The following is a 14,473-nucleotide window of genomic DNA, read 5'->3' as shown; positions in this document are numbered from 1 at the left end:
GTGCCAGGTGCTAGGAATACAGACATAATTAAGACTATTTCTCTTGTCCTCAAGAAGTATACAGTATATTGTGAAAGTAATCATTTGATCTTTTCCCACTATTGCAACTGTTTTATTTCTATTTTTTATGATGTTCAAATGGTCCGGTATGCTTAGCTCTGCTTCCCGACTAAATGCCACATGCCTATATCTGGTTATCCGTGTTGCCAGTGGTGCTGGTATGAGAGACTACTTGCAGGTTCCTCCCAACTGCAGGATGAAGATAGATCACAGAACATGTACTACTGATGGCAGGATCTGTCCTCATATTCATAACTGAAGGACCATTTTCCAAAATATTCATTCATCACATTACATTTACATTTTATTGCTAAGACTTGAGGTCAGTATTCATGAATTCAATCCACTAACCCCCCTCCACTGGGCACCAATTAGATGCGCAGCTTTGAGCCTAGGTGTTATGAGGCTGCAAACATCAACCACGTGAAGGTGTTGTCTGTTCAGTAGCTAAAAATTTCATTGGGATAAATATGTGTATATTACTAAAATAAGATATATCGAGGCACACATTTCCTGTAGGGAAATGAACATTAACTTTGCAATACTCGAAGTCAATCTGCAACTTTTTGGTTTCATGATCTTGGGCAAATTATTAACATCAAGTTTCAATTTCCCCCTCCATAAAATGGAAATGATGACACCTCCTACCTTAATAGTTGCATATGTCTGTGCATATGTGTTTGTGCTGAATAAATTAAATAATATATAAATCAATCTGGCCTATAGTATGACTTCAGCATATTTCTACCTAGCCACTCCCCTCCCCACCCCAGGCCAATCATCCCAACACCCTAAATATTTTAAGTTGTTTTGAAGTTCAGAGGAACATAAAATATTTGGTGGTGTTTTACTTCTTTCATGAATGATCCAACTTCAAACAAATTTACATGGCAACCCATGTAATATACTCAATACTCAAAATAATGCCTTTACTAAAACAATTTGGAGTGGTGACTTACTGTGGCCTTGGATCCTGCTACAGAGAGATTTGGCCTATATTATCAAGAATACCATTTTATTTAAAAAGCTCATAAAGCTTCATCCTCAGCTATTACTGACTTAGGAGTAGCAGATATATGGAAACTTTCACACTCTACTGAACGGGATTATACATTCTTCTCTAACCCACATAACTCATATTTCCAGGCTGACTTCTAAGTTCCTCGCTTTCTGATTAATGATGTGAATAGCAGGGCTCTAGGCAGCGTTCTCTTATCTGAGCATGCCACAGACTCACTTTCAGTTGACCTTCAGAAAGTATTAGGCAGCATTTCTGCAAAACTTCCTTTAGTAATGAACACTGGAAAAGAAAGTTATGATTTGTGATTCTAAAACTACATAGAAATACAAAACACACACACAGTCACTGACATGAGGACTCTATGTATATATACAGGCTCTCTTATTTTTACTGATTGATATCAATTTTTTTCAGGAGCAAAGTATCATTAATTACAAAAATAAACTAACTGGCAAAGTTCTCATTAAAGATAAATGTGAACTGGGAAGAACATATGGATAAATCATCCCCTGCCTCTTTCAAATTGAAAAGAAACACTGAGTCTGGAGGGAACAGTGAGAAATGTGTGCATTATAAAGTTATAGGTTTTAATAACTTCACCTCATTCTATTAAGCCTCTAACCCCATTGGAATCATAAAAGGTTAATATTGAAATGAACCCTAAGAGCATAAATTAGGCATTGGCCATTATATCCCCCCAAATGAGCCTTAAGCTATGTAACACTTGATCAGCAGGAATTTCCTCTTTTATTAAAGAAATGAAGATACACTGCATTGAATGACATTATTGAGAATACCTAAAATTTCTCATTATCCTACAAGCACTTAAAATTGCTATTACAGATTTCTGCAGGCCAAATCCCAGTTCCCAATGGACCCCTGCAGTTTATGGAGTACTAGCAGGGAATGTGTTTCAGTTGCCCACAAATACACACTTATATAGTCATATTGGGTATTTTCAGGAGAAAATGAGATATTTTATTTTTATTCTATCTCTAAAGAAGGGTCCATCTGAAATGGCCACAAATCAAAACTGGGGCCGGCGCGTTGGGGCTGTTGGTCGGGGGTGGCCGCGCGGCGCGAGCGGACCACTCCGGGGCGGGCGCGCGCAGGGATGCTCCGGGGTGGGCGCGCGCAGGGATGCTCGGTGCCGGGGTGGGGGGGGTGGGGGGGGGGTGGCGGCGGCGGTGGCCGTGTGGGCTGAGGCTGCTAGGGTAGCGCGGGCCCTCGGGCCTTTCCTGATCCGGCCGCTCGGGCTGCGCCGCCGCCGAGGCCCCTTCAGCCTCGGGGCAGGGCCCGCTGCCGCTTCTGAACGCGGGGGCCGGGGAGCCCCTGCCTGGGCCCGGAGTCTGCCCTCGGGGGTCAGGCCCGGGCGGGGAGCCCCGAGCCGCTGCCCTCCTCGCCGGCCTCCGAGCCCCATTTCCTGCTTTTTCAGTTTCCCTGGGGAGGTGATGAATAGTTCCGGGGGTCCCCGATGAGGTGGGCCGGGGGGCCGCGCTCTTTATAGAGGGTCCCCGCGGGGCCCGGGTGGGGAAGCGGTTGTCTTTGCCCGGGCAGGGGACTTCCCGAGCCTGCCGGGACCATGAGCTGAACTGTGCGAGCGGGACGTGTCCGAAGCCCGAGAGCCAGCCCCCTTCCCCGGCCAGCATGGCATCTGAAGAAGCCTCTCTCGGGGCACTGGAAAGTCTGATGACAGAGTTTTTCCACGACTGTACAACCAATGAAAGAAAACGTGAGATAGAGGAACTTCTTGATAACTTTGCTCAGCAAATAGGAGCCTGGAGATTCTGCCTGTATTTTGTCTCCAGCACTAGGAATGACTGTGTAATGATGTACAGTTTAACGTTTTTTGAGAATCTGATCAATAAAATGTGGCTTGGGGTCCCATCTCAGGATAAGATGGAAATCCGTAGCTGCCTGTCCAAACTCCTCTTGGCTCACCACAAAACCTTACCTTACTTCATCTGGAACAAGCTCTGCAAAGTGATTGTTGACATTGGCCGTCAAGATTGGCCCATGTTCTACCATGACTTTTTTACTAACATTTTACAGTTGATCCAGTCCCCTGTGACAACTCCCCTCGGGCTGATCATGTTGAAGACAACTTCAGAAGAGCTGGCTTGTCCCGCTGAGGACCTCAGAGTGGCTCGGAAGGAGGAGTTGCAAAAGCTGCTGCTGGACCAGGTGCAGACAGTGCTTGGGCTACTGACAGGTATCTTGGAGACTGTCTGGGACAAACACAGCGTGCCTGCCACCACCCCACCACCATCCCCGACCTCAGGAGAAAGTGGTGACTTACTGAGTAACCTGTTGCAGAGTCCTAGTTCAGCCAATCTGTTGAATCAGCCAATCCCCATCCTTGATGCGGAGAGTGAGTATATCTGTTCCTTGGCCTTGGAGTGCCTGGCCCATCTCTTCAGTCGGATTCCTCTGTCTGCCAGCATCATCCCGTCCCTCCTTACCGCCATCTTCCACTTTGCCTGCTTTGGCTGTGACATCCAGGCCAGAAAGATGGCATCGGTTAACGGCAGCAGCCAGAACTGTGTGTTGGGTCAGGAGTGCAGCTGGCTTGGGGTCCTGGCCATGTCCTGCATCAATGAACTCATGTCCAAGAACTGTGTGCCTATGGAATTCGAGGACTACTTACTGTGTATGTTCCAGCAGACTTTCTACCTGCAGAAAATCACCAAGGATAACAATGCCCACACGGTGAAGAGAAGGCTAGAAGAACTCAATGAGTGCTACATCGAGAAGTTTAATGACCTTCTGCAGCTCTTTGTGAGTGTTCACCTAAGAAGAATCGAGTCCTACTCCCAGTTCCCTGTGGTGGAGTTTTTGACAGTTTTGTTCAAGTACACATTTCATCAGCCTACTCATGAAGGTTACTTCTTGTTTGGATATCTGGACGCTCTTTTTGGACTATCTGACAAGGAAAACGAAAAGCCGTCTAGGAGACAGGGAGGCAGTTCTCAACAGGTACGAAGACGCCCTAGTCCTCTTGCTCATGGAGGTGTTGAATCGAATCCACTTCAGATACAACCAGGCCCAGTTGGAGGAGTTGGATGACAAAACTCTGGATGACGATCAGCAGACAGAGTGGCAGTGGTACTTACACCAGAGCTTGGAGGTAGTGGCCAAAGTGATGGAGCTCCTTCCCACACACGCCTTCTCAACACTGTTCCCAGTTCTTCAGGACAATTTAGAAGTTTATCTGGGGGGGTTTCCCTGGTGGCGCTGTGGTTGAGGGTCCGCCTGCCAATGCAGGGGACACGGGTTCGTGCCCCAGTCCAGGAGGATCCCACATGCCATGGAGCGGCTAGGCCTGTGGGCTGTGGCCACTGAGCCTGCACGTCCGGAGCCTGTGCTCTGCAGCGGGAGAGGCCACAGCAGCGAGAGGCCCGCGTACAGCAAAAAAAAAAAAAAAAAGTTTATCTGGGGTTAGGGCAGTTTATATTTACTTCAGGGTCAGGACACAGGTTGAACATCACAGCAGAGAACGACTGCCAGCAGCTGCACTGTTCCCTGTGAGTCCTGAGCTCCCTCCTGCAGGCTGTGGGCCACCTAGCTGAGAACTTCATCGGGGACGTGTTCACAGTGCGCTTCAGGGACACCCTCACTGTGGTGGAGAGGTTGGTCAGTCACTTTGTATGGATCTCAGATAAAACTGTACAACATTGAGACTGCCGTGCCATCAGTATTGAAGCCTGATCTCATTGATGTGCATGCTTAGTCCCTGGCTGCTCTGCAGGCTTACTCTCACTGGCTAGCACAGTACTGCAGCGAGGCTCATCGGCAGAATATGCAGCAGTTTGTTACGCTCATCTCCGCCACCGTAGATACAGTCACGCCTCTGATCAGCACCAAGGTCCGAGACAAATTGCTGCTATCTGTGTGCCATTTACTGGTCTCCCGGGCCACCACTGTGCGACCTGTCTTTCTGATCAGCATCCCTACAGTACAGAAAGTATTCAACAGAATCACCGATGCCTCTACCCAGCAGCTTGTTGACAAGGCTCAGGTATTGGTGTGCCACGCCCTCTCTAACGTCCTGTTGCTTCCATGGCCAAACATCCCAGAGAACGAGCAGCAGTGGCCTGTGCACTCCATCAACCATGCCAGCCTCATCTCTGTGCTCTCTCGGGATTATTGCAACCTGAAGCCCAATGCTGTCACCCCGCAGAGGAAGATGCCCCTGGATGACACCAAAGTGATTATCCACCAGACAGTGTCTTAGAAGATATCGTGGAGAATATCTCTGGGGAATCCACCAAGTCCCAACAGATCAGCTACCAGTCCCTGCAGGAATCTGTTCAAGTCTCACTGGCCCTCTTTCCAGCTTTTATCCATCAGCCAGATGTGTCTGATGAGATGCTGAGCTTCTTCCCCACTCTGTTTTGAGGCCTTAGAGTACAGATGGGCGTGCCTTTCACTGAGCAGATCATACAGACTTTCCTCAATATGTTTACCAGAGAACAGTTGGCCGAGAGCATCCTCCACGAAGGCAGTACTGGCTGCCGGGTGGTTGAGAAGTTCCTGAAGATCCTGCAGGTGGTGGTCCAGGAACCTGGCCAGGTGTTCAAGCCCTTCCTCCCCAGCATCATCGCCCTGTGCATAGAGCAGGTGTATCCCATCATCGCTGAGCGCCCCTCCCCTGATGTGAAGGCTGAGCTGTTTGAGCTGCTTTTCCGGTCGCTCCATCACAACTGGAGGTGCTTCTTCAAGTCCACCATCCTAGCCAGTGTCCAGAGCGGGACTGCCGAGGAGCAGATGGAGGATGAGCCTCAGTTCAGTGCCATCATGCAGGCTTTTGGACAGTCCTTTCTCCAGCCTGACGTCTACCTATTAAAATAAAATCTCTTTTACTTGGAGACTCTCAACACCAAGCAGAAGCTGGACCACAGAAGATCTTCCGGACCACCATTCTCTCTCAGTTTGTGAACATGCTGCTCCAGATCCTGGTTCACAAGTCCCACGACCTCCTGCAGGAGGAGATTGGCATTGCCATTTACAGCATGGCCTCTGTGGACTTTGATGGCTTCTTCGCGGCCTTCCTCCCAGAGTTTCTGACCAGCTGTGACGGTGTGGATGCCAACCAGAAAAATGTGCTGGGGCGGAATTTCAAGATGGATGGGGACCTGCCCTCATTCACCCAGAATGTGTACAGCCTGGTCAACGACCTGCGTTACTACAGACTCTGCAACGACAGCCTGCCCCCCGGCACCATGAAGCTCTAGGTGTAGCTTGCTCACCGCCCGAGGGACACCGACTCCTGCCGCTGCCACCTGCACCACCTCCGCCTGCTGCCACGGGTGTCTCCCAAATGGGCCTCGGCCTCTCCTCGGTTTCTCATGCCCAGAGCGGCGTCGCCTGCCCTCGTCCCCTCCACGCTCCTCTCCCGCCGCCCACCCAGCAGAACTGGCTCCGGGGTGTCCCAGGGGTTTGGAGCAGGCAGGGGTCACGCGGCCAGGTACCGGGGAGGCACCGGAAAATCCTGGGGGGTGGTCCACGCAGATCATGCGTGTATCAGTCGCGAGGCAGAAACGCCAAGGACAGCTGTGACAGTGCCACCTTCTCACCATTCCACCTCCCCACCCCTCCCGGCCCAGCAAGCTAAGGAGAGGCATGATGCTGGAACTACCTTGGCACTGCTGTCAAGACTCTCCCTCCCTCCCCCTCAAATGCCTTGAAGTATCTGCTTTTTGTCAGAGATTTGCAGACTCATGGTTATTTTTGTTGTTGTTCTTGTTTTCTCATCATTCCACTGTGATACTAAGAAACTAAGAAGCTTAATGAAAAAATAATATGCTTATGTTGTTGTTGTATTAAAAAAAATCAAAACTAGGGCATGACCAAAACTATTCCTCATTTTTGAACTTTTTATGGTACTAAAAATGCACCATGTCATCTATCATTTCTTGCTTCTTAGGTGGCTTCATTTTTCAACATTAGTTATTACTACTTCATGTTTGCTGTTCGTCAACTTTAAAAGTGACACTTGTCCAATAAAAATAGTTAGACATCCTTGGTAAAGAGATGGCACTTCTGGATTGCCATCTATTTCATCAACTTCTAAGAAGAACTCCTCACATGATGAATAATGAAAGTATGAGCTAATCACAATGAAAACAATTTTACAAGAATCTTTTTTGGCATGTTCTATCTTTTACAATAGTTATGGCATTTCATTGTGATGTCAATTTGCATTTCTCAGAGAAATGCAAAAACAAATGAACAATTCAATAAATGTTCTAAAGAAAAAATAAATTCACAGTTCTCAAAGATACTTTTTTCTTCAGTATCTGAGCTAAAATGAAAAGTCCTCAAAGTCTGAAATATATAAAAACATTAACTGTTTTAGTTTGTGGCACAAATGTTTAATTATATATATATACACATATGTAATATATTTCTAGAATAGTGACATTTATTCAATCTAAAACTTATTTTTCCTTCAAAGCTTCTTTTAATATTTCATTAATTATCTTGAAATGATCCTAATTTAATCATTATATCCAAATCTAGAAACATTGATCAATGGTCTTCATGATTCAGATTTCCCACCAAAACACTGGGAAAAAAATAAACAAGAATTTAATTACTGACATGATGTACTTTGTCAAAACAAAACATTAAAATTAAAGTACAATATTGGGGAAGTGCTTTGTAGTCTAGTTTCTAGTACAATTTCATCATTTGATCCTCTTAACCCAGGGAGATAGATAGGCAGAGCCCCTTTATTTATTTATTTTGGACAAAGTGAGGATAATCATTCCTATTACATAGTACTGTTATAAGGATAAATGATACAATGTATGTAAGCCATCTATTGAAGACACTGGCTGACAGTAGATTCTCAACAAATATCTTTTTTAAATGAATTGGATTTTCCCATTTCATCATGTGAGGAAATTGCAATTCAGTTTGTTTTAGTGACTTGCTCAAGGTTGTATAGAAATTAATGATAGTCTGTCTATATTAATGATGTTACTAGAACTCAAGTCTTACTGATTCAGTTGAATTATTTCTAAAGACAAAGATTTAAATGTCCAGTATTAGTTCAGTTCTTCTGATACTGTTTTAATCAGTGTGACCTGGACTTACTAATTTCATTTCAGGAAATGTTTTTGGCAATGTATTCCAGAGAACAAATAGATTAGAGCATGTTTCAAGATTGCTATAGCTTAATCATGCAATACCTTCAAATCACAAATTTGACCTAAATCACCTAGCATTGTAGCATGGAAATAGTAAAAAGAGCAGATTATTAATAACTACAATTTACTCATCACTTTTTTTGTACTAGGTACATAAGTGTTTTACACGGATCATCTCATTTAATCCTTGCAATATCTTAACACATCTACTCTCATTATGGTCATTTTATGAACAGGAACAATAAAGCACAGAGAGGGGTTAAGTAACTTTGCCCAAGGTAACAGAACTAGGAAGTAGGAGAAGAAAAGGTTTCAACCCAAGCAAAGCAACTCTAGTCAAGTCTATACTCTTAATCCTCATGCTCCATAGCTTCCATGGATGATATGTAATTAAGAGTGGCTCAGTTGAAATGCAGAACAATCCAGGGTATTAACCAAGAGCATAACAATTTGACCATTAGAGAGACTTAAAAAGAGGAAAATGGGGGTTTGGAAGAGCAAAGGGAATGTGAATGGATGGTAGAGCAGGGGTAGGAGGTTTTGCAAAGCAGCTTTAAGTGAGAGTAAAAAAGCTGAGGGAAATGGAATCCTAAGCCTGAAGACTGCACTCTTGCATCTGTAAGGGGCTAAGGTGTTGAAAGGCTAATAGGACCAGGAAAGAACATTCTGGAATGTTCTGGTGTGCTCTAGTATGGATAAAGTCATCATGTGCCAGGTTAGGGAAGGTGTGCAGCCATAATCCAGTGGACCATGGAGAGGAACTGAGACTGTGCATCAGTGTGCAGATATGGTACAGGGAGAATTCTGTTAGTGCATGAACAAAGGAGCAGGCTGTTTCAAGCTCATGTGTCTAAATTAATTGCATTTCTGAAGCCAGATTAGTAGGACTCTCAAGGCCTGATGTAACAAGGTAGAGTTTATACAAGTGAGAGTTGGAAGGATTGGGAAAGTTTTCAAAACATGTTGGTAAGAAACCCAGGTATGTGTGGCTAATACCTCAAATACACGCATATCCACACATACACACACACATATACACAGTAGTCCACAATTCCCACTCCACGTTTTCCTTAGGAGTGTTTCTTTTTAATATTATTATATTTTATTCAAAGTAGAAATTATTATTGAATATTATATGTGACTTCTTCCTCTGTAAAATTTAGTTGTTTTTGACAGCACTGGTAGATAACTAATACTATACAGTTTGAGGAGAACAATGTTTTCCTCTAAATATATGGATGATATCTTAGTTGCCTCAGACTGCTATAACAAAATACCATTGAGTGGCTTAAACAACAGACATTTATTTCTCACACATCTGGAGTCAGGGAAGTCCAAGATCAGGGTGCCAATTTTATTTTGAGGTTTCTTCTCTTGGCAGCTGCCATTTCTCTGCGTGCTCATATGACCTGTTTTGTTTGCCTGGAGAGAGAGAGAGACAGAGAGAGAGAATGAGTGAGCAAGCTCTCTCCTGTCTCTTCTTATAAGGGCACTAATCCCATCATGAGGGCCCCACCTTTATGAGATATGAATTTTGGAGGAACACAAACATTCAGTCCATAACATACGGAAATTATATATAGTAAACTTTTACACTAACTGCTGGTTAACAAGTTTCAAACATTTTCAAATAATTATTGAGTAAGAAATTACTTGTTATGTTTTACTCTAACTTTATAAAGATGAACAGAAATATCTTTTTTAGATCTCAATTATTTGCCTAAAAAATGGACATTATTTTTTTAACTCTATACATAAATTTTGGTCAGTCAGATTCTGATCAATAAAAACCAAATGTCATACTAGCAAGATCTTTGAACTGGCAATCAGTAATATAGGGTAAGGAGTGTTAAATTTGGCAGTAATATTCTGTGTATCCATGACCTGCTCTTCCTTAGTCTCATTTTCCTCTCTGGAAAAGAAATGTAGTAGAACTGAATGATGTTTACTTTAACGTGTCATTTCAGTGACCAAATTATCCTTTTTCTCCAGGACTGTCTTGGCTTTGGTCCTAAAAGTCCAGTCTACCGGGAAACCTCTATCCTGCGAGGTAAAAAGTTTTGAATTTCCATTATTGGTGAAGACATATGGGAGAAAGCACAAAGCTGATATCACAGCCAAAAAATCAGGTGCTGAAAGACACACTGTTTTCAGTGTGAAGTGGATAAGGCATAGACTAGCTGAATTCCATGATTGCTGTTGCTCCTTTTTTTTTTCCCTGACTGCTGATGTTGAAACTGATCTGTAGTCCACAGTAGTGGATCATCCATTGTTGCTTCACTCTGAGTGATGTGACTTAAATATGCAACTCAAATGTTCTGTAGTTGTGAGTGTTAACAGTCCACTTTTGACTCTGCCTGTAGATTAGCTGTTGTTTGTATCAAGATAGTGTTAATTTAACATTTAATTGTGAATAGTGTTACTATGTTTTCTCAGAGTTCAGATAATGACAAAGAGATGATTACAGTGATAATACCTCATACCTCTAGCATCTTAGAATGCTTGAACACCAATTAGACCATCCCAAATTATATGCTGTTTTTCAGTACTTTTAGTTTTATCTTCATTTTCTGTGAATACGTAGTCTTCCATATTGACAGAAAATGAAGCAAAATATTTTGTTATTAAATATTTTTTCCTTACATGACTTTAATTACCACATAGAATTTGATTATTTAGAAAAAAATCATAATTTGACTAAATCACTTTTATTGGACATTCAGCTTGCTTCCAAACTTTCATGATTACCAACGGTAGGCTTGGTTGACTAAAAATTATGTAGAAGTAAATCCAATAGCTCATAATATCAGTTAACACTTATAGATCACCCCTATGAAGTATAATTGTGCAAAGTGGTTTTCATAAATTATTTCATTAGTCTTAACAATGACTCTGAAGTAGGCACTATTATTAGTGCCATTTTTGAAATCAGGGAACTGAGAATCTGAATTTATATAACGTGGTTAAGGTCATACTGCTAGTGTATGATGAAATTGGGCTTTGGATTTATGCAGTTTATTTTTTGAGATGGAGAGCAAATAGTGGGGATTTTTTAAAAAAACACATTTTCCAGGTTCTATTTAAAGTATCAAAAATGGTGTCAGACTACTCCAACACACACTAAAAATAATCAATTAATGGTAAAATATATGATTAGAAACATTCATTTTTGATCTATTGGTTGTCTTGACCGTCTAGTTTTGTTAGCCAAACTGTTATCTCTGTAGGTACTTTTGGACAATTTGCTTTCAAACCTCTTTTCTCACAAGGTAATGACTGCAATTCATATCACCTAATTCTTAAGATTTCTAGTGTGCAGGCATGTCTGCTGTAACCTTCAGGCCTCCCTAACAAAGAGATTTCCTAAATCACAAAATAGGTAGTCATGACAAAAAGATGTGCACTTAAAAAAAAATGACTCATTTCCCAGCTTCCACTGAAATAGGATTAAATGAACATGAATATGCTTTATACCACTATTCAGAAACATTTCTTTAACATGATGATAAGAATAGCTATAATATAATTTAATTATAGATATAAGTCATGAAATAAATGTGGTTACAATCTTGACTACTTAAACCTGAAGACCAAGAATTAGTCTTGGTGAGCAATTATAGATTTTGATTTAAATTTACTAAGACTGGCATCACCATATTGATTTTTCTATTTTGTGTCACAGACAGTTCAGTATGATTTCAGATTTTCATGAACAGCAATTTAAGCATGCTTGAAAATATAGTATGAATTTTGTAAAATTAAATGGCATTATATTCCACTTACTTAAAAAGAGATATCTATAGCCACAACACTAAAGGCAGAGATTTTTGCCTAATTTATTCACTACTATTGCCATAGTTCCTTGGTCAGAACCTGGCACAGACTAGGCACTCAGTAAATATTTGTTAAATGAATGCAAAAGTAAATATTTACTTCACAGCAGTCACTGATGGGAGCATAAGGGGGAAAAAAAGAGACCTAGTGTCTTGCTTTGTAGCAGCAGTTTTCCACAGGTGGCCTGGCTGCTCCTGAAACTGAGCAGGACCTTTTGGGGCCTTCCAGGGGACAGAACCCCCTCTCTCCCTCCCATTTACCCCACCTCTTGTTTGTAAAAAAGTTTTAGAGTCCTAGGCCTTCTTTGAGTTCCAAAGAGCATATTTAATCAGAGTAGTGAGAAAATGCAGAAACAAAGCAAAACAATCAAACAAGACAAAATAATAATAGTTTAGCCATAAAACAAAGCCAAGGACCTTTAGTTCCTCCTCAAGAGCTATAGATAGTATCTTGAGCCATATCCTTGAATTTTCTTACAGATACTAAAACCCCCACCAGGTGGAAGAAGTTAACTGAGTGCTGACCACAAGCACATAGACCCCAGACCAGTTGGAGAAAGATTGATGATTGAGACTCTCAAAATACCACCCTGTCACCTCACCACCAATCAATTAGAAGAATGTCCATGATCAGGCTCCCTACAACCTTCACCCCTAATGATGCTTTTCTGAATGCCATCAGGGAGTTCAAGGTCTTTGAGCATGAGCTGCACATTCTCCTTGCTTGACCTTGCAATAAACGCTGTACTTTCCTTCACCACAGCTTGGTATTAGTATTTGCTGTACATCAGGCAAGTGGACCCAAGATTGGTTTGGTAACACTCCTAGTATATATCTGGGGCAGGACTTGTAGTTTGAAAAAGTTCCCTTGAAGATTCAGAATTATATTCATGCTTTATAACAAGTTTTTCCAGGGCCATAAGTGCAAGCTACTTATCGTGTTTCTTTCTGGGTAGATTTTTTTCTATTAAGTAGTGACCCTCAAAGTCGTTAGTATAGGCTAGCATGTCTAACAGTATTTTCTCATTGAAATTCATCCTTTGTCCTTTGTTCAAAAAATATATGTCTGTCTTGTGTGCCATCAGATGAGATAAGGAGTTGGTAGGCAGTTGTACAGGGTCAGCTGGAATGAAGTGAGATAGCAGACAGCATGTTAACACACAGTGGGTACAATTACCAATATCGGAAGAGCCATTTTAAGTATTCCATTTGTGCGTTCACTGATTTGCAGATGTTCTGGAAAACATCCTGTAATTTCATTTTTAGCATCTGAATCAAGAGATCATTCTAATCATTTTTAAAGCTTTTCATTATAAAAAGTTTTAAAGGAAGCTGTACATTATTAACGGCTGTTGAATATACACATTTTGGAGAAAAATATTTTTAAATGACTTCTCTTACAATTCTTATAGAAAACTGGGCAGCATTGTGCATTGTTCCTCAACAAGGGATGCATATTTAAATCAATACAGGTGAGCCCCAATTTGTAAAGTACAAATTTACAGAAATATGAATTTAGAAGCTCTGTTGGTTTGTTAAATTTTCTGTGCAGAGATGGTCTTTATGTTCAGGAAAATCCAGCAAGACCTAACAGAGACAGCACAGAGACAGTGGTCTTGAATTCCTGCCCTGAGTTTGCCTCATGAGACTGAACAACTCACTCTGTTACTCTGGGACTCAATTTTCTCATTTGTAAAATAAGATAATTTTTAAAAATTCCTCTAATGTACAAGCCTCTATGAAGTAATTAATGCCTGATTAAATTTTATTCTAAATCATGGTTCCCAAATGTCCAATGCTAGATTGACTGCATAAGTGTCTTCTGTAGAACTACTTAAAATTAGAGATACCATGGCCTCACCTGTAGCTATTATGGAAACCTGCAGTTTTGTTAAATGTTTTGTTAAATACATTTTCTAAGTGAATCTCATGCACTCCTCCCCACAAATCCAAAATTTTGGAACTCCTTTTTTTAAGCACCTCCTGAGACTGTTTAATCTATAACAGACGTATATGAGTCAGATTTGAAAATACACCTTTTTATTGCATGTCTTTTCATGTAGCTGATTTGATCATTCTTTTCTGTTCCTTTATATAAAACACTGTATTTAAGATCTACTGTGCAAGTTTCCCCCCCTTTCTCCTTATTTTATATTTCTTAGTTAGGTTCACTTTCAAGAGGTAGAATTATTAGATCAAAGGCTATGAACACTGCCAAGTAGGCCAGTACTAAGTTTGAGGCTGAAACAAATGAGGCACTCACTTTGGACACCAAATGTTAAAAATATCTTGATGCAATATTTAAAAAAACACAAAATTATTGCAGAACTCAATGGTGAACAAAATAACAACAAATAAAGACAGGATCAGATTTTTCCTTTTGCCTCAGGCTCCAATATGGCTCC

General features: G+C 41.7%; 1 protein-coding gene across 1 annotated transcript; it reads left to right on the top strand.

Annotated features, from left to right (window-relative positions):
* Positions 1–2,728: 2,728 nt before the first annotated feature.
* LOC132418054 (exportin-6-like) lies at positions 2,729–6,382 on the top strand. Its single transcript, XM_069540327.1, is given in 7 exon segments — positions 2,729–3,969; positions 3,971–4,286; position 4,327; positions 4,509–4,716; positions 4,718–5,304; positions 5,307–5,978; positions 5,981–6,382. Coding segments are annotated over 7 exon segments (3,360 nt in total). The 3' UTR covers positions 6,316–6,382.
* The last annotated feature ends 8,091 nt before the right edge of the window (positions 6,383–14,473 follow it).

The sequence above is a fragment of the Delphinus delphis genome, chromosome X (assembly GCF_949987515.2).
Source record: "Delphinus delphis chromosome X, mDelDel1.2, whole genome shotgun sequence".
Classification (NCBI taxonomy): domain Eukaryota; kingdom Metazoa; phylum Chordata; class Mammalia; order Artiodactyla; family Delphinidae; genus Delphinus; species Delphinus delphis.
Note: the sequence above shows the minus strand (reverse complement) of the source record. Positions and strands in the feature narration are given on the sequence as shown.